The following is an 18,467-nucleotide window of genomic DNA, read 5'->3' as shown; positions in this document are numbered from 1 at the left end:
TTAGAATTATTGCCTACTAGTATATTGGCGCAAGCGTACATTCATAAATATTCTTAAAAAGTATCCCTTAAAAACCTTTAAAAATTCTCAAGTCTTCCTGTGTTTGTATCCGAGTAAAAAAATCTGCTGCAAATGTGTCATCTCTGAAAACTTTAGGACATTTATGAGGTCATGCCTTTTCACTGATTGTGATTTTTTAGTGCATGGAGATCTAGACATGTCAATGTCCATTCTGTCAGTATTTTAAGCATCAAGCTGTACTAAAGGACGTGACTTATTCATTCATTCTATGAAGAAACATGAATACCTGTAGTCAGGGATACTTTCTATTTTTGGCTTACTCCTTAGCATATGGTACTACAATAGTAACATTACTGTTCCAATACCTATGGTACAGAAGATATATGATATGGACGACATGTACAATTTGCCCTGACCCATAATATGACACAAAAGTCTCCTTTCAGCAATGATTCGCAGTCCGCCACAATCTACCAATCACCAGAAATCTCGCATGATATTTCTTTGGATTTGATCCAAGTTCTACAGAACGTCGCTAGGAGGCTCTTGGCAGCTGCACGTACGAAGTTGCATTGACGCAGGCAGTGACATAGTTACACTAAAGGGTGTGTCCGGAATAGTGAGTCATCTCCAATATTAATGTCATTGTTGAGTGATGTGGACGACACCTGTCCCATAGCTTTATTTCTTTTTGGCGACGCCTCAGGAGCGAGCCAAATTTTTACTATATTGTGTGCAGATTGCAAGAATTCTAGGAATTGTACAGGAATGTGAAAGTCCATGGGACGATAACTCAAGTATGCCTGGATGTATTGTCTTCATATTTTGTAGGTGGGTAGGTCTGTGGGAGACCTTGTAATGATTGGATTTTGGGCCCCCTAGCGACCGTCTATGGTACTGCAGGGGAACTTTCACTTTTCAAATCTCGTCTTCTGAACATGCTATAGTCATGAATTTTAAGTGGTGGATAACTCTTTGTTAGGAAAATATGTCCTGTAGATTTGGACCCCCTAGCGGCTTTTTTTGGAACTGCAGGAGCTGATTTTGACTCAAACTTTGAAAGAGAATAACGCCAGAAGGGGATGACGGATCATCATAATTTTTGGTGTGTAGATAGCTTAAGTGATTATTTACATAATCATATGCCAATTATGCAAATCAATATCTGATTTGCATAATTAATGAGGACAGTTAATAGATCAGCTGCATTCTATTATAGGACTCTCAAACACATGACATATGTAACTGAGAAAGAGATAAATATCGATAGATATCAATTATGCAAAGTGATGCTTAATTTGCATAATTGATGACAAATACTATAAATCCATAGTGGTAAATGATGGGGATTTCATTTTTGCACCATTTGGAAGTTAAGTAAATGTGGCCACTATTAGACACAAATCTTGCATAGAGGGCCCCATTTACATAATTTATGAGGAAATGGTACGATATCTTTTTTTGTAAAAACAAGATTTTCATACATTGGACAACTTGTGTTATTTTGGTAGAGAAGGTGATCGACTGATATGATTTATGCCGCTTATGCGAGGTCCTTATTTGCATGTGGGCTAAAAACGAAAACATTAACAGAGACCGCCGTCGCCATGGCAACATCTTTTTATGTTGCCAATCTTGTTGTTCTTGGTGTGTTTTGGAGGAGGGGTGTCAAGAAAGACCTGGGCAGTGCCAGCACCTCACGGGCAAGAGGTAAAGAGGACCGCCAGAGACTTGAAGCGGTGGAGACAAATCACTGAGGCCCTTTGCTCCCGAAGGGGCGAAGAGGATTAAGTAAGTCATGATTAAAGTTAGGACAGTGTGCCAAGTGAGATCGTCACTTAAAAACATACAAGCTCCGAAGCAAAAGTAAACTCGGAAGCAAAAGTCTTCACGGACACCAGTGACTTTTTTTATTGCTCAAAGGCTAGTAGATATTGCGTAATGGTGTGAATTATTTGCCGGAGACGGTAACGTTAGATCAAAGGGTGGGGGGGTTCAAGATTACTGACCTTCACGGCGAAATATTCAATCACCCTCAGCGATAATCTATCCGACGTCATCTGTTCTTTCATCATCGCTAAGGAGTCTGGTAGAAACTAGATTAAAGAACGACAGTTTTCATTTGTGGTCTGAATCCGTCCGATACTATAGCTAGTACCACGGAACACATCACATCAAACTTCTAGAAAGTTTCGACCTCATGAATGACCTCACTCTCGCCCTTCACCTCTCTCTGTCTCATCAGGATACGTCTTGGAGCTGCTACCAAAACCAGCCTGAATGGCAGTTATTCCGATGTTGTGAACATTTTATAACTGCACAATTCAACTGTCCTTTACAGTCCAGACGTGTGGAGAACAAAGGATTATATTGATCAGCAATCACAGATTTATTGAATGAAATATTATCCCTGGCAATTCATTGATGTCTAGCATGGCCGAAACGATAGTATAATTTTAGTGCAACTTTTGATCCCTGAGTTTGGCATTGATTCAGTGTGATCGCTAGGAGTCGCTTAAGAATTGCCTTATCACCCTGTCCTGTGATGCAATGCAATGTCCTAAATGTGTTGAAGAGAGAGATTGAAAAGGAGGAAGTCTTTTCGATCGTTACCAACATTTGTGCAATCCTTTTATTGACGATGACTTTAGCAACTATTTGTTGTGGTCGCTAGGTGTCGCTCAATGATTGCCAACGGCCTGTTCTGCCGCGATGCCCCAAATGTTTTGAAGAGACACTAAAAAGAGGAAGTCCATACGATCGTTACTAAGATTTGTGCAATATCCGGTTGCTCAGTTGCGCCGCGCAGTCATCTTTTGTTTGGCGCAACTTAGTTTCGCTACCTCTAGTTTCGAGACTGCACTGTGGTGCGAGCGGCCTGTGCTTGTGTGCACCAACGGATCAGACTCTGAGTAGTCCGACGTTACAATACCAGGTCAGTCTTGGCATAAATAATATTGAGCTATCATACTGACGTGATTTTGATAAAATTCATCCACATTTACTCTCGTTGTTTCAGTTTATACTGTTAATCATCATTATCAGTCATTGTCGTGAGTATAGCAATGTGTAACAGTGGGGTTCAAGCCGCTGACCAGTCTCAAACTGGTCAAAACTTTTTAGCCTAGCGGTTAAAGGAAACCCAAGCAATATTAGGGCCCCGGATTTTGAAAGTCAATTTATTTAGTCATTTCCATACATGATTAGTTCAAACAACACTATCACAATGTATGGCGACATCCATGATGCAAAAATATGACGTCGTTGTGATGTGAGAACTCACTGAAAATCGTCGCGGGGGGGTTGTAGGCTCGCGAAACTAAAGGGATCGATACCATTGTACCGCGTACCGTCTCGTTTTTGCGCGGTTTTGAGTGTTAAGCTCAATGATTACGCAAATGTGCTAAACAGTGTAATGTTAGTAATGTCACTACCATAAAAAGTTCAGCATTCTATTTTCCATTTTTGGGGCCTAATATTGCTTTAGTTACCTTTAAGGCGTGAGGCCTGTGGACTGGTGGGCCCGGGTTCGATCCCCTGGAGCCAAGAGACTGTCCTTTTCGCCTCTTTGTAGAGCTCGAGATTAAAACCTTGGTCAATGGAGGTCCTTGGATCCGCCTGCGGCATCCTGAAATTATATTCGTGGGCAACATAGCGTTTGGCTGGCTTAGCATTGCGCAAAATGGCTCGGCTATGAAAAGTATTACAAACCCTGTAATATAAAATCATTTCTATTCCTGTTGAGTTTGGCAACTATTTCATGTGGTCGCTAGATGTCGCTCCAGGATTGCTTCATCATCGTTTCCTGTGATGCAATGCCTAATGATGGGGGCAATTGTCGGTCCCCCCTCTAAAGCACATTGGTGGCCATGACTCAGCGCGCAGTTCCATCCTAGTGAGCTCAACATACTAAATGTTGTGGTAGCCGGGCCGAGTACGTACCTCGCTGCCCGTCTCTGTACAGTCTGCTTCCAGCTTGACGATGTTCTTCCTGGTGTGGGGGTCCCATACTGTGGCCGAGTATTCAAGGAGGGGCCTCACAAATGCCTTCTCCTTGATGCTTGACGAGCTTATCTTGAGGTTGCGCTTTAGGAAGCCAAGAACTCCGTTGGCCTTGTTGGTGACATTGTTGATGTGCGTGTCCCAGGCCATGTCACAGTGTCCAAAGTATGTCCGTGTATGTCCTATTTTGATGTCTTTATCCCGTTATCCAGCGTGATGTTTCACTCTATGGTCCTCTGACTAGTTCGTAGTTACCATTAGATCGTGTGTGTGTAGTTTTGTTGTTTTTAAACGTCTCGGGGGGAAGTTTTTCAACTTTCGGTGATCGCTGTTTCATTGTAGAGCCAGCGGCCATGTTGGTTCACCCCTGGCCAGGCATGGCTCCCATTGCAGGGGAGACTAAAGGGATACAATAAATGGCAGTAATGCATGTAGCCCTATGGGGAAGTTAAGAAAAAGAAGGTGTCATTATCTCAGGAATCAAAACATCAGACTACAATAACTTACCCTCAAATACTAACCAGTTATGTCAACTGTCATCAGATTCATCCCTGACAAATTCTATACGGCTATTCTCCAGATAACCCCCCCTAATCAGAGCCCTTGGATAGGCCCTACAGGCTTCAAACACCCAGTTGAAGACCATCCCACTATATCAGGGGGGTGCCAAACCTCACAAGGTAGAGAAAGACCATTTATTTCAACTAATTCAGCAAATACAGAGTCTATCCTACCACAGCCTATCCTATATTGCCCAGATTTCACAAAAAATCCCACCAAAAAGAATTTTCAATGGTTTAAACCATGTTTTTTACTTGGAGTCTCTCATCGTGCGGTCTGGGCGCAGGCGCAATCCCTTTAGTCTCCCCTGCACGATTTCCCGCCTTCTGCAACCCTCAAACTCCCCATTTTGGGCAACAACTTCGCACGATTGGTGTCAGACACTCGATGGACCGTGAGAAGTGAAATTTGAAGGCTAGTTAGACGTACGAATGTGGGCTGAGAAAACTCCTAGTCGTGCCGGTGTGCTAGTGAACCGGATTGTGGGGAACAGTTGTGTGAGGATGGGGGCCTCGCTGGGGCGGCTGGGTGTGACCAAGAACTTGTCTTGTAAAACCTCACCGTTACTCCTTGCTTTTAAAAGCATGTACAGCGCAGGGTACACTCGTATGGTGTCGTTGGGCCCCGTGTATCTTTTTTTTTTTTATGAAGTAAAACTGTACAAGTCTCCTTATATCCGGCTGATATGTGGCATGTGCAGCGGTTTCTATCTGCTGAGATGACCTTTGACACCTCCAAGATTTGCTATCGAATATCAAATTTTCAGCATATTCTAGACAAACCACGGTGTATTTAAGGCTGAGAGAGAACATCCCCTTCCCATTCAAAACTTTGGCTATTTTAGAGCTATTTCTGATGCCTGGTCACCTCTGGGTCACCGTAACACAAACTTATCACGCATAACATTATAACGTGGCATTTCCAAGGATTTTGAATTATTTTACACGTGGGAAGAGTTTTGATTTCCCTTTTCCGTACTCTTTTTGTCAATCTTAAAGAAAAGCAGTGGCATGTGTACCAATGTTTCCTTCTTTGTGTATGTATAATACACTTGCATTAATTTTTTTCAGTGAGGTTGAAACACCCGATATGTGCCTCAATGGCCATGGCCACTACAACTCTGACAGTGACACACTTGAAGTTGGTTCACGCTTTTAAAAAAAGACAAGCTTTATGGAAAGTAAAGAAATATTGTTGAGTTAAATTTTGAAATCCCAAAAATAGAGGGCTAGAACTTAGTAGAAGGGAAAACTTGGAAGTCAGCTATATTCACTCACTGAAAGTGTGTGTACCAGTCCAAGGTATAAACTTTGTCCTAGAATCTGTTTTCACGTTGATTCAACTTGATCGTCCAGTTCAGTACCTCAAGTTTAAATCCAAGAACTGAGATTGAGTTTGTGTCCAGCTCCTCAGGGATAATTTATTTCCAACATTTTACTTCCGTTTTGACTGTAATTCCAGTGGCGCATCTTTAGCATTAGCATTCTTCCCTGTCCAAGTTTAAGGTTGTAACATATTGATTTTCAATTTTATTGGGTTTCTGTACTGTTGCCATCAACTTACTATACATTTGCACTGCAAAAATTGCCCTGATCATCACCTATGGATTGTAAGGGGAACATTAAAATGAACTCAGAATCCCTGTCTTCTCTAATATTGTTTGTAAAGAAATTGAAATAAAAGACTTGTCTGTTTTGTGGCATAACTCAAAATGCCCCACGGCATCTCAAGCTAAAACTTAAATTGAAGGCATGTTTGATGAGCAGGCATATTATACATGATAGTAGCAGGGCGTTGCCTGTGTCTGGAGTCCAGTGCTGATTAATACAATATTTAACAATAGACACATCGCTCACAAGCTTGTACAATACCAGAGGTATTCCTCCACGAAGGAATTTTCAAATCGGGCAAAGACGAATCATACTCATATAGTCATAGCATTACAAAACCATTTTTTTCCATGAAAATGCCCATGCTCTTTCAGATTGAGCATCTTACCAAACACTCTAGGCATTACCGGTGTAATGTTAGGTTCTACCTTAAGCGTATGTGACGCCGCGCAATAAGGAACTATGTTTTTTTTTGTTAACAAACTCGCTCAGTGCAAGGCCGTAGGGGGCCACTCATCAGAGCACTGAACTAATTCTTACTGTAGCAGCATCTCTTCGCCCTAGGTCAGAAACATCAATGCTCGAGACAAGCATGACTTCACTGACCCATTAGGAGAAGCAGGGGTTACGAAGGCTGCTCGGGAAATTCCCTATCCCATTAAGGCCGGAATGTTTTGATCCACTCACACCGGGGCATGCCCCTACACTTTTTCGAAAGATGTGGTGGGTTCTTTTACGTGCTCTAGGTGTGACTCTCCTCAAACACGGGACCTCCATTTAACGTCCTATCCGAGGGACGTCCCTAACCCTAGATGAGCTAGGTACTCATTTACACTTGAGTGAAGTGAGGAAAGTCGTGTTAAGTGCCTTTTCCAAGGGCACAGCGTCGGGGCGCAAGTTCGGACATGTCTCTGGGCAAAACCTGGGATTAGATCTCGGGTCCCATTCTTTGACAGCCACGCGCTCTACGCTTGCGCCACACGACGCCACGTTTACAGCTGCATCATAAACAGCATGAGCACTAGTGCACTGCAGGTTGCAACATGTATCGTGCCCTTGGGCAAATTTGGACAGAAAAGTGACAACTTTTGGGGAGCATTCAGACAACTTTTAAAAGCTCAATACGCTTTTTTGGGTCAGCTGTCACAGTGTCAGGGAAATTTACTTTGCAGGTGCACAGTGCATGTTGTCATAGTCGAAAGTGTGCTTCATAAAAGATTTCCAGAGTGAAAACAGTTCTGGACGACCCGAATCCGACTACAAGGATGGGGGTAATCCCGATCCATGGAATTCTGGAGTTTTTGCGGATCAAAACGCGATCAGTCCCATGCCTGCGTGAATCCTGATTTGCAAATCCTGTTATGAACGGGATCTAACTATTGACACCTGAGAATAAATAACAGTAGAGGTGAGATTTGAAAGCCCTTTATTCACCTCATTTTTCCTACTTTAAACAGCTTACCCAGTACAACAATGGCAGACCTTGACGGAGATTTTGATGCTGCCCAATCTGGTGCTTCTACAACCTTCCCGCAGCAGTGCTCCGCTCTGCGTAAGAACGGTCACGTGATACTGAAGAACCATCCCTGCCAAATCGTGGAAATGACCACGTCGGAGACTGGGAAGGTAGGAAACTACAAAATTTGTAATGTGAAGCATTATTACCCAAAAAGTTATGTTTTATTGTATGTTTGCGTGTCATGTTTGTGTGTGTTTGATGATGTGTGTGTTTGATCCTGTGTGTTTGTTCGTGTGTGTGTAAGTTTGTGTACGTGTGTGTGTTAGTTTGTGTACCTGTGTGTGAGTGAACTGCATTACTCTGTAAGCTGTGACTGGATTGTTCTGATAACGGTTACATGTATTTGGTATATGTGCTTATTTCATGTGCATGCTTTGACTCTATCCTGTGCATGTTTTAAATCATTTTCTTGTTTGTTTTAGGTTCACTTAGTAGGAATCGACATCTTTACTGGGAACAAGTATGAGGATGTGTGCTCTTCCACCCACAACATGGATGTTCCAAATGTCAACCGCAAAGATTATCAGGTGAACTACTTACCTTCACATTCACAATAAAAAGGGGGAAAAATATGGCTCTGAGCGGTGGCAAATGTACAGATCTTGGCACATTTGGGCTCCAAATGTGTGTGTGTTTTTTGCACACTTTGGACAGATTAGCCGAGCGGTTCATTTGGTGTCAATCCACCACCAAAGTCGGAATGTCATGTTAGGTGCCTTTCCCAAGGACACAACATCGGGGCCTGTCAGATCATCAAACCCTGGACCTATTCCTTCTAACCCCCAACGCTCTAACCGCTACGCAGAATTTACACCAAACAGAAGTCACACAATCCGGCCAAAATGCCTACAGTTTGAAGAAAAAGAAAAATTCAGATTGTCAGAAGAAATGTAAGCAAGTTTGCAGGTTCAAAAGTGACTGAAAACTTTGGAGCAGGGTAAGAACAGCAGTCTGATTATGTATTTTTTTGTCCAAGTTTCTGACAGCTTGCAATAAGCTGGTTCACGGTTTTAACTGCGCATGCTTACTGTGATTCATCGTGGGTCATATGTCAAAAGTTCCCTGAGACAAAAACAAAACACATCTGGACATGGTTTATTGGCCAGAAATTACCGGTGCAATGGCAGCCAGTGCTGAATTGCTGCAGGGTTTACAGTCACATAATACACAACAGATACATATTGCTCCACACTTGCACTTTGTGGAACTGTTGCAAGGGTCTAGGCGACTGCCATTCGGCGGCAGCAGGTGAACTCAATACGACCTTCCCCAACCGAAGTCAGGTACCCATTTACACCTGGGTGGAGTTAGGAAAGTCGTGTAAAGCACCCTCCCGAATGCACCCCACGATGCCACAAAAAAAGCATGGTCTAGACAAGAACTGTTTACAAGTTAGAGGCCCTCACTTTTGACCTTGCACATGTGCAGTTGGAACCGCAACACTCACTTTGGTGCACTGAAGTTCTGAACACAAAAGTTAGTGTGCACACAAGGGAGTAAATTGGTGTTTATGTATCTCTGCTATACTACTACTATCACAGGTAGAAAGAAAAAGTAAACTGGGGATGATGAGAAATAGACTGATCCCATGGCCCTTCCCACCTCCGTCGAAATCCAAATTAGAAATGTATTTGATGGACATGCAGCCACCCGATCATTGGTTAAATTGCTAATTGTGATGTGTAGTCAGGATCAGTCTATTGCTACTCTTCCACATTATGAAATGGTGGGAAATGATGAACACATGTTTGAGATGTTTTTACGTGACCCCTGGCCTATCTGTTGTTCCAGCTGAATAATATCGATGACAGCTACATGTCTCTAATGGACGATAACGGAGATCAACGTGAAGATCTAAAAGTGCCCAATAATGACCTGGGCAAAAAAATCATGTCTAAATTTGAGAAGGGAGAGACCTTTAATGTAAGTCCTGTTCTAGATTCTTCCACTTGTCTCTCATAGATATTGTCATAAATGTAAAACTTTGTTGATAAATTGTTGTATATTTTATTATGTAATGTTATATTATTTATTGATTGGTTGATTTGGGTTATAATATATTAAACAAAAAGGACAGGTAATATGAAGTTAACCTCTCAGTAAAATAGTTTGATATGAAAGAATTGTGGAACAGTTTGTAGGGGGTTCTGGTTCGTCTTTTCATCAGTTTTGTTCGTGTATCTATACAATCCATCTTGACTGTTTCCTGGATCTTATTTATGTTTTGTAGTCATACATGTTTTTTTATAGTTTGAAAAGTAAATAAAATGTTTTCAACAAATTTCCAAGGCAGTCATAAATGCCTTTTGCTTTCTATAGATTTCTATTCTCATTTGAACGGTTCAGTATGACGACGACAGTATGGTACCTGCATGTCAGTTTGTCTCTTTAGTAAAGCAAACTTGTTTCTGTCTTGCAGGTCACGGTTTTGAAGGCTTGTGATACTGAAATGGTCATTGGTATCAAAAGCCAAACGAGTTAAGTATGGGTGAACCTCGCTCCACACCATGGAAAGCAATTTGTGGCAGCAATTTGAAGCAATTTGTGGCAGAGCCCGTGCTCCACACATTCCCATGGACTACTGCAAGTCGGTGATGACAAATTGAAAATTGTCACGTTTCTGAAGCATGAGCTCCCTGGTGTAAGTGTATTTTTCTTAGATTTATTGTCCTCGTGGCTATCATTCCAGTTTAACCTTCCTGAAAATAGTTTGTCCCATGTTCTGTGGTATAGTTGTCACTTTAAGATTGATGATAAACCATTCTTATGGAGGGACATGCTGGATCAGGGTATTCTGTTTGTACATGATATTTTAGATGCAGAAGGAAAAGTGCCGTCTTACACAGAATTAAACCTCCTTGTTATAATAGATTGATATCAGCTGTCTCCCAGTACCGTCGATTGAAATGTTGTAATGTAAGGAATTGTAGCGATGTACAAGTATGCAGACCTATGTTACAAAATTATGAGTGGATAAGAGGTGTTAAAATCAACAAAAAAGTGTATAAGTTCTTTTAAGAAAAGAACCGTTTGATTGATCACCCTACTAGTAGGAACATACTAGTAATGACTTACTGGGAAGACCAACTGAACGACATTGTACCTTGGAAGGAAGTTTTTCTCCTCATATATAAACTAACAATCGATCCCCCGACCAGAATCTTTCAATTCAAATTAGTACACAAATTTTTAGCAACAAATAGATTATTACACATCTGCAAAGTGAAAGACTCTCCATTATGTGCCCTTTGTAAAAAAAGAGGAAGAAACAGTAAAATAAAACACCTTTTCTATGACTGTGGAAAGGTGGTTGAATTTTGGCGGAGCGTACAAGGATGGTTAAACAAAACATTAGGGCTTTATCTCAATGTCAATAATCCAATGAATATTCTGTTGGGGGATCATTCTGAATCTGTGCCGATAGTGTGTAATCTTATTATTCTTCTGGGTAAGGTATACATTTTTTTAAATCGTGAGTCGTGTAGTATTTCGTTGCATAGATTTATCCCATTTGTTGATAATTTCAAGTGTCAGGAAAAAGAAACAAGTAGTCACTATAGAAAATGGGGCGAACTTCAAAATGTATTCAAATACTAGCATGTGTGCGTGTGTACTTTTATTACTCTAATGTTATCATGTAATACAGTTGGCTTTGTTTATGTTCTTTTATTCTGTTGAATAAAGATTTTTAAAAATCATTTAAAAAAATCTTGCCTAAAACAGAAATCCACTCTTTCAGAATCTGTTTTTTCTTCACAAGCTTATACTTATAGTTATAGAACCTTGCTTTTGACAGTGCACTTCTACACATGTCACAGTTCTATAATTGAAAATGCATCAGGAGGTTTACATGCAGAAAATGGTCACAAGACATATTAGAATCATTTCTGACCTGACAGGTACACACAAAGTGATTGTTATCTCAAACATTGTGGATGTCTTCATAACAACTGTGAACCAACATCACTATCATACAAGCCACAAGACTGTTCAGGTTTAACAATTTGGTTTGCCGTCAAACAAAGTGATACATGCATAAAGCTTTGTTCAAGCTATAAGACCTCCTGTAAGCCGCACACCTCCATTCTGACTGGTGATCTTCCCTCAACTTTCAATGGCATTGATGGTTCAGCATTCTCTTACCCAGGAAGTCATAACTAGAAGCTATTGCTCTAACAGTTACAACTACGACGTATACAAGAACACTTCTAAAAGCATATTACAATCAAAGAATTTCTTGCAAGTGCAGTTAAAGATGCCAACAATTTTCGTCCCAGTGCCGGAATGCCGGCCTAACGTAACGCAAACACCGCACTTAAAATCATACCGAACCAGACGTTGCTGTAGAATAAGATACAGTAACTGCAGATGAACATAACTCGGTACATGTAAATGTACCAGAAATTTTCATATGTACGTGTTGCCGATTTTGAAACAAGGTTCCCGAAACCGGTGGAGCGGCTCCTATGCGCGGTTAGATGATTCTCGCAAACACTCGCCTTGTTTTGTGGAGAGCGGAGAGCTGAGTATATAGAAAACCTTCTGAAATGCCGAATTTTTTTTCAAACAAGCGGATCAAAACCTATTGATGCAACTTTGTCCTTATATCGTCTTATCCTTGATCGGACACCGTGACACGTGCACCGAACTCTCCAAAATCAAGGCCCATACTCAACTCCATCTAGCATATTTGTACACCCAAAAGGTCCTCAAGTACTTTTCAGCCTTCAATCACAAAGACTGCTATACGTTCAAATTTTGCGCCTACTTGATGGTTGACTGGGAAAATACGTCCATTGAAACTATCAACCAAGCTTGGGCGGTCGTATTCAAAGATGATTAAGATACACAATGGTAGATGACCTTGCTTCTGTGTGCCTTTGTGGTGAAGAGAATTGGTGATTCGAATGAATACCTTTATCGTACATTGACCCCACCTGGACAAAGCATCGAGCTTACCACGGATCCCAGCAACAACAAACGTTTCATACAATTGTAGAAATTCCGGCTTCTTCTCGCTGTTTTATTATGGTGAAAATTTGTTTAGTTATATAATTTGGCTATCAAAACGCATGAACATCTATATCTAGTATAAATTTGTACGATCTCAGTAATAACATGGTATGGTCTGCTGCTTAGTTATTTCTTGCCCCACCCATGTCAGACGTAGGCTTTCTCATTTCAACAATATGTACGTGACAGTAACTCATTAGACAGTGAGTCGAATGAAGATCTTTATCGTACATTTTACCCTACAGGAGAAAGCACTGATCATAACAAATACACGCATTGGGCGTAACGCAGCAACAGCAAACGTTAAATACAGTTATAATAATTTTGGATTCTTATCCCTTATTTTCAATGTTGTTATGAAAATGCAGGAGAATGTAGGTTTAGTTAAAGTCGGTTAATGACGGCACATGTAGTGTTTAATTTGCAATATCTGTAGCCCCGCCCATGTCAGAGGTCATCGCAACATTGTTCATTGACAGTGACTGGATTGACAGGTACGAGTAGTATTTGTCGGTCCTTTAGGCACATTTGTGACTCCAAAGCGAATCAACACTACGCGGTCCCAAAGATTTTCCTCCATTTTCTCACAGGTAGGACATATGAACAGTGCAAATTCTAGCTGTCCCTGCCCGGCATTAGCCTCTACCAGGCTCCGTCCTATCGTTGGGAAAATAGTAGAAATCAGCCGAGGTGCTCCGCTATACAGGGTAGGTCCGCTATACAGTGAAGCTCCATTATCGATGGACGGATAATGGAGCTTCACTGTATAGCGGACCTACCCTGTATAGCGGAGCACCTCGGCTGATTTCTACTATTTTCCCAACGATAGGACGGAGCCTGGTAGAGGCTAGCCCGGCATACCGGTAAAGGGTTTTACATTCGTATGAATTCTTTGGCACCCCTGCCCTTGTCAGAGGTGACTCACAGTAAGTAAGCTCCAGAGCGACAGGTTCTACTTCATTTCATGCAGAGGTAATACCGTTGCGGATCATCACTAAGATATCTCTAACATTGTCGTGCGATTTGTGCCTCACAGGTGGGAATACATTTACTGTACAAATTCTAGATCTCTGAAGAATGTTTGCATTGCGATACAGAAATTTATATATATATATATATATATATATATATATATATTGGTCCAAATTTTAGAATCTGTTTTAAAATCCAAGCTTAGTAAAGACATATACACAAAGCTACATTTTTAACATGTTAACCCTTGGTACATATAATCCGAACGCTCTTCTAGCGACAGCAATACTTACCAAGGCATTGCTTGTAATATACATTTCCTATCTGTTCATTTCCCAAGATAGACTCAAATTAATATATGAGGTAACATCTATAAACATAATAGATTTTTAAATTGCTCTCTGTACTCTTTATAGAAACCCTTGCTTATTCGGCGAAGATATGAGTTCGTGGAACTCTAGTTTCATATTATAAGCAAATAGTCACATTACAAAATCATTTTTCCATGGAAATGCCCATGCTCTTTCAGATTGAGCATCTTACCAAACACTTTAGGCATTACCGGTGTAATGTTAGGTTCTACCTTAAGCGTATGTGACGCCGCGCAATAAGGAACTATGTTTACAGCTGCATCATAAACAGCATGAGCACTAGGGCACTGCAGGTTGCAACATGTATTCTGCCCTTGGGCAAATTTGGACAGAAAAGTGACAACTTTTGGGGAGCATTTAGACAACTTTTAAAAGCTCAATACACTTTTTTGGGTCAGCTGTCACTGTTAGGGAAATTTACTTTGCAGGTGCACAGTGCATGTTGTCATAATCGAAAGTGTGCTTCATAAAAGATTTCCAGCGTGAAAACAGTTATGGACGACCCAAATTCGGCTACAAGAAGGGGGGTAATCCCGATCCATGGAATGCTGGAGTTTTTGCGGATCAAAACGCGATCAGTCCCATGCCTGGGTGAATCCCGATTTGCAAATCATGTTATGAACGGGATCTAACTATTGATACCTGAGAATGAATAACAGTAGGGGTGAAATTTGAAAGCCCTTTATTCACCTCCCTTTTTCCCACTTTTAACAGCTGACCCAGTACAACAATGGCAGACCTTGACGGAGATTTTGATGTTGCCGAATCTGGTGCTTCTCAAACCTTCCCGCAGCAGTGCTCCGCTCTGCGTAAGAACGGTCACGTGATGCTGAAGAACCATCCCTGCAAAATCGTGGAAATGAGCACGTCCGAGACTGATAAGCACGGCCATGCCAAGGTAGGAAACTACAAAATTTTTAATGTGAAGCATTATTACCCAAAAAGTTATGTTTTATTGTATGTTTGCGTGTCATGTTTGTGTGTGTTTGATGATGTTTGCGTTTGATCCTGTGTGTTTGTTCGTGTGTGTGTAAGTTTGTGTACGTGTGTGTGTAAGTTTGGGTACTTGTGTGTGTTAGTTTGTGAACGTGTGTGTGAGTGAATTGCGCATGCATTACTCTGTAAGCTGTGGCTGGATTGTTCTGATAACGGTTACATGTATTTGGTATGTGCTTATTTCATGTGTATGCTTTGACTCTATCCTGTGCATGTGTTAAAAATCATTTTCTTGTTTGTTTAAGGTTCACATAACAGGAATCGACATCTTTACTGGGAATAAGTATGAGGATGTGTGCCTTTCCACCCACAACATGGATGTTCCAAATGTTAACCGCAAAGATTATCAGGTGAACTACTTACCTTCACATACACAATAAAAAGGGGGAAAGATATGGCTCTTGGCGGTGACAAATGTACAGATCTTGGCACATTTGGGCTCCAAATGTGTGTGTGTTTTTTGCACACTTTGGACAGATTAGCCGAGAGGTTCATTTGGTGTCAATCCACCACCAAAGTAGGAATGTCATGTAAGGTGCCTTTTTTACTAAGGACACAACATCGGGGCCTGTGAGATCATCATGATCAAACCCTGGACCTATTCCTTCTAACCCCCAACGCTCTAACCGCTACACAGAATTTACACCACACAGAAGTCACATAAACGGGCCAAAATGCCTAAAGTTTGCAGAAAAAGAAAAATTCAGATTGTCAGAAGAAATGTAAGCAAGTTTGCAGGTTCAAAAGTGACTGAAAACTTTGTAGCAGGGTAAGAACAGCAGTCTGATTATGTGTTGTTGTTGTTTTTTGTCCAAGGAAATTCGTGTAAAGCACCCTACCGATTGCACCACACGATGCCACAAAAAAAGCATGGTCTGGACAAGAACTGTTTACAAGTTAGGGGCCCTCACCTTTGACATTGCACATGTGCAGTTGGAACCACAACACTCACTTTGATGCACTGAAGTTCTAAACAGAAAAGTTAGTATGCACACAAGGGAGTAAATTGGTGTTTATGTACTATTACTATCACAGGTAGAAAGAAAAAGTAAACTGGGAATGATGAGAAATAGACTGATCCCATGGCCCTTCCCACCTCCGTCGAAATCCAAATTAGAAATGTGTTTGATGGACATGCAGCCACCCTATCGTTGGTTGAACCACCAATTGGCACTCTGTCATTGGTTAAATTGCTAATTGTGATGTGCAGTCAGGATCTGAGTCTATTGCTACTCTTCCACATTATGAAATGGTGGGAAATGATGAACACATGTTTGAGATGTTTTTACGTGACCCCTGGCCTATCTGTTGTTCCAGCTGAATAATATCGATGACAGCTACATGTCTCTAATGGACGATAGCGGAGATCAACGTGAAGATCTAAAAGTGCCCAATAATGACCTGGGCAAAGACATCATGTCTCGTTTTGAGAAGGGAGAGACCTTTAATGTAAGTCCTGTTCTAGATTCTTCCACTTGTCTCTCATAGATATTGTCATAAATGTAAAACTTTGTTGATAAATTGTTGTATATTTTATTATGTAATGTTATATTATTTATTGATTGGTTGATTTGGGTTATAATATATTAACGAAAAAGGACAGGTAATGTGAAGTTAACCTCTCAGTAAAATAGTTTGATATGTAAGAATTGTGGAACAGTTTGTAGGGGGTTCTGGTTCGTTTTTTCATCAGTTTTGTTCGTGTATCTATACAATCCATCTTGACTGTTTCCTGGATCTTATTTATGTTTTGTAGTCATACATGTTTTTTTATAGTTTGAAAAGTAAATAAAATGTTTTCAACAAATTTCCAAGGCAGTCATAAATGCCTTTTGCTTTCTATAGATTTCTATTCTCATTTGAACGGTTCAGTATGACGACGACAGTATGGTACCTGCATGTCAGTTTGTCTCTTTAGTAAAGCAAACTTGTTTCTGCCTTGCAGGTCACGGTTTTGAAGGCTTGTGATACTGAAATGGTCATTGGTATCAAAATCCAAACGAGTTAAGTATGGGTGAACCTCGCTCCACACCATTGAGAGCAATTTGTGGCAGCAATTTGAAGCAATTTGTGGCAGAGCCCGTGCTCCACACATTCCCATGGACTACTGCAAGTCGGTGATGACAAATTGAAAATTGTCACGTTTCTGAAGCATGAGCTCCCTGGTGTAAGTGTATTTTTCTTAGATTTATTGTCCTCGTGGCTATCATTCCAGTTTAACCTTCCTGAAAATAGTTTGTCCCATGTTCTGTGGTATAGTTGTCACTTTAAGATTGATGATAAACCATTCTTATGGAGGGACATGCTGGATCAGGGTATTCTGTTTGTACATTATATTTTAGATGCAGAAGGAAAAGTGCCGTCTTACACAGAATTAAACCTCCTTGTTATAATAGATTGATATCAGCTGTCTCCCAGTACCGTCGATTGAAATGTTGTAATGTAAGGAATTGTAGCGATGTACAAGTATGCAGACCTATGTTACAAAATTATGAGTGGATAAGAGGTGTTAAAATCAACAAAAAAGTGTATAAGTTCTTTTTAGAAAAGAACGATTTGATTGATCACCCTATGAACATAATGACTTACTGGGAAGACCAACTGAACGACATTGTACCTTGGAGGGAAGTTTTTTCTCCTCATATATAAACTAACAATCGATCCCCCGACCAGAATCTTTCAATTCAAATTAGTACACAAATTTTTAGCAACAAACAGATTATTACACATCTGGAAAGTGAAAGACTCTCCATTACGTGCCCTTTGTAAAAAAGAGGAAGAAACAGTAAAATAAAACACCTTTTCTATGACTGTGGAAAGGTGGTTGAATTTTGGCGGAGCGTACAAAGATGGTTAAACAAAACAACAGGGCTTTATCTCAATGTCAATAATCCAATGAATATTCTGTTGGGGGATCACTCTGAATTTGTGCCGATAGTGTGTAATCTTATTATTCTTCTGGGTAAGGTATACATTTTAAATCATGAGTCGTGTAGTATTTCGTTGCATAGATTTATCCCATTTGTTGATAATTTCAAGTGTCAGGAAAAAGAAACAAGTAGTCACTATAGAAAATGGGGCGAACTTCAAACTGTATTCAAATACTAGCATGTGTGTGTGTGTACTCTAATGTTATCATGTAATACAGTTGGCTTTGTTTATGTTCTTTTATTCTGTTTAATAAAGATTTAAAAAAGAAAATCTTGCCTAAAACAGAAATCCACTCTTTCAGAATCTGTTTTTTCTTCACAACTTGTAGTTATAGAACCTTGCTTTTGACAGTGCACTTCTACACATGTCACAGTTCTAGTATTGAAAATGCATCAGGAGGTTTACATGCAGAAAATGGTCACAAGACATATTAGAGTCATTTCTGACCTGACAGGTACACACAAAGTGATT

At 40.5% G+C, this 18,467-nt stretch overlaps 2 protein-coding genes across 6 annotated transcripts in view; one reads left to right on the top strand and one right to left on the bottom strand.

Annotated features, from left to right (window-relative positions):
• The window catches only part of LOC136442917 (lisH domain-containing protein ARMC9-like), a 310,166-nt gene that overhangs the window by 56,382 nt on the left and 235,317 nt on the right, over positions 1-18,467 (bottom strand). The window lies entirely within an intron of this gene.
• LOC136443496 (eukaryotic translation initiation factor 5A-1-like) lies at positions 3,912-18,235 on the top strand. Of its 5 annotated transcripts, none has more exons than XM_066440758.1 (5): positions 3,912-4,188; positions 7,649-7,820; positions 8,136-8,240; positions 9,505-9,636; positions 10,133-11,411. In XM_066440758.1, exons 1-5 carry the CDS (start codon positions 4,004-4,006, stop codon positions 10,193-10,195), a joined length of 657 nt encoding a protein of 218 aa, XP_066296855.1. In that variant the 5' UTR covers positions 3,912-4,003; the 3' UTR covers positions 10,196-11,411. The 5 variants fall into 5 exon arrangements, with proteins under 5 accessions (XP_066296855.1, XP_066296857.1, XP_066296859.1 ...); XM_066440760.1 differs by having other exon boundaries at positions 3,913-4,188; positions 7,652-7,820; XM_066440762.1 differs by lacking the exons at positions 7,649-7,820; positions 8,136-8,240; positions 9,505-9,636; positions 10,133-11,411 and adding exons at positions 14,784-14,967; positions 15,311-15,415; positions 16,383-16,514; positions 17,011-18,235 and having other exon boundaries at positions 4,110-4,188.

Source organism: Branchiostoma lanceolatum, chromosome 10 (genome assembly GCF_035083965.1).
Source record: "Branchiostoma lanceolatum isolate klBraLanc5 chromosome 10, klBraLanc5.hap2, whole genome shotgun sequence".
Classification (NCBI taxonomy): Eukaryota; Metazoa; Chordata; class Leptocardii; order Amphioxiformes; family Branchiostomatidae; genus Branchiostoma; species Branchiostoma lanceolatum.
This window is presented reverse-complemented; position numbering and strand designations above follow the sequence as displayed.

Coding starts and splice junctions, on each gene's coding strand:
- LOC136443496 (XM_066440758.1), top strand. CDS start 4,004: ATGTTCTTCCTGGTGTGGGGGTCCCATACTGTGGCCGAGTATTCAAGG. Junction 7,821..8,135: donor CCACGTCGGAGACTGGGAAG/GTAGGAAACTAC, acceptor TGTTTGTTTTAG/GTTCACTTAGTAGGAATCGA. Junction 9,637..10,132: donor AGAAGGGAGAGACCTTTAAT/GTAAGTCCTGTT, acceptor TCTGTCTTGCAG/GTCACGGTTTTGAAGGCTTG.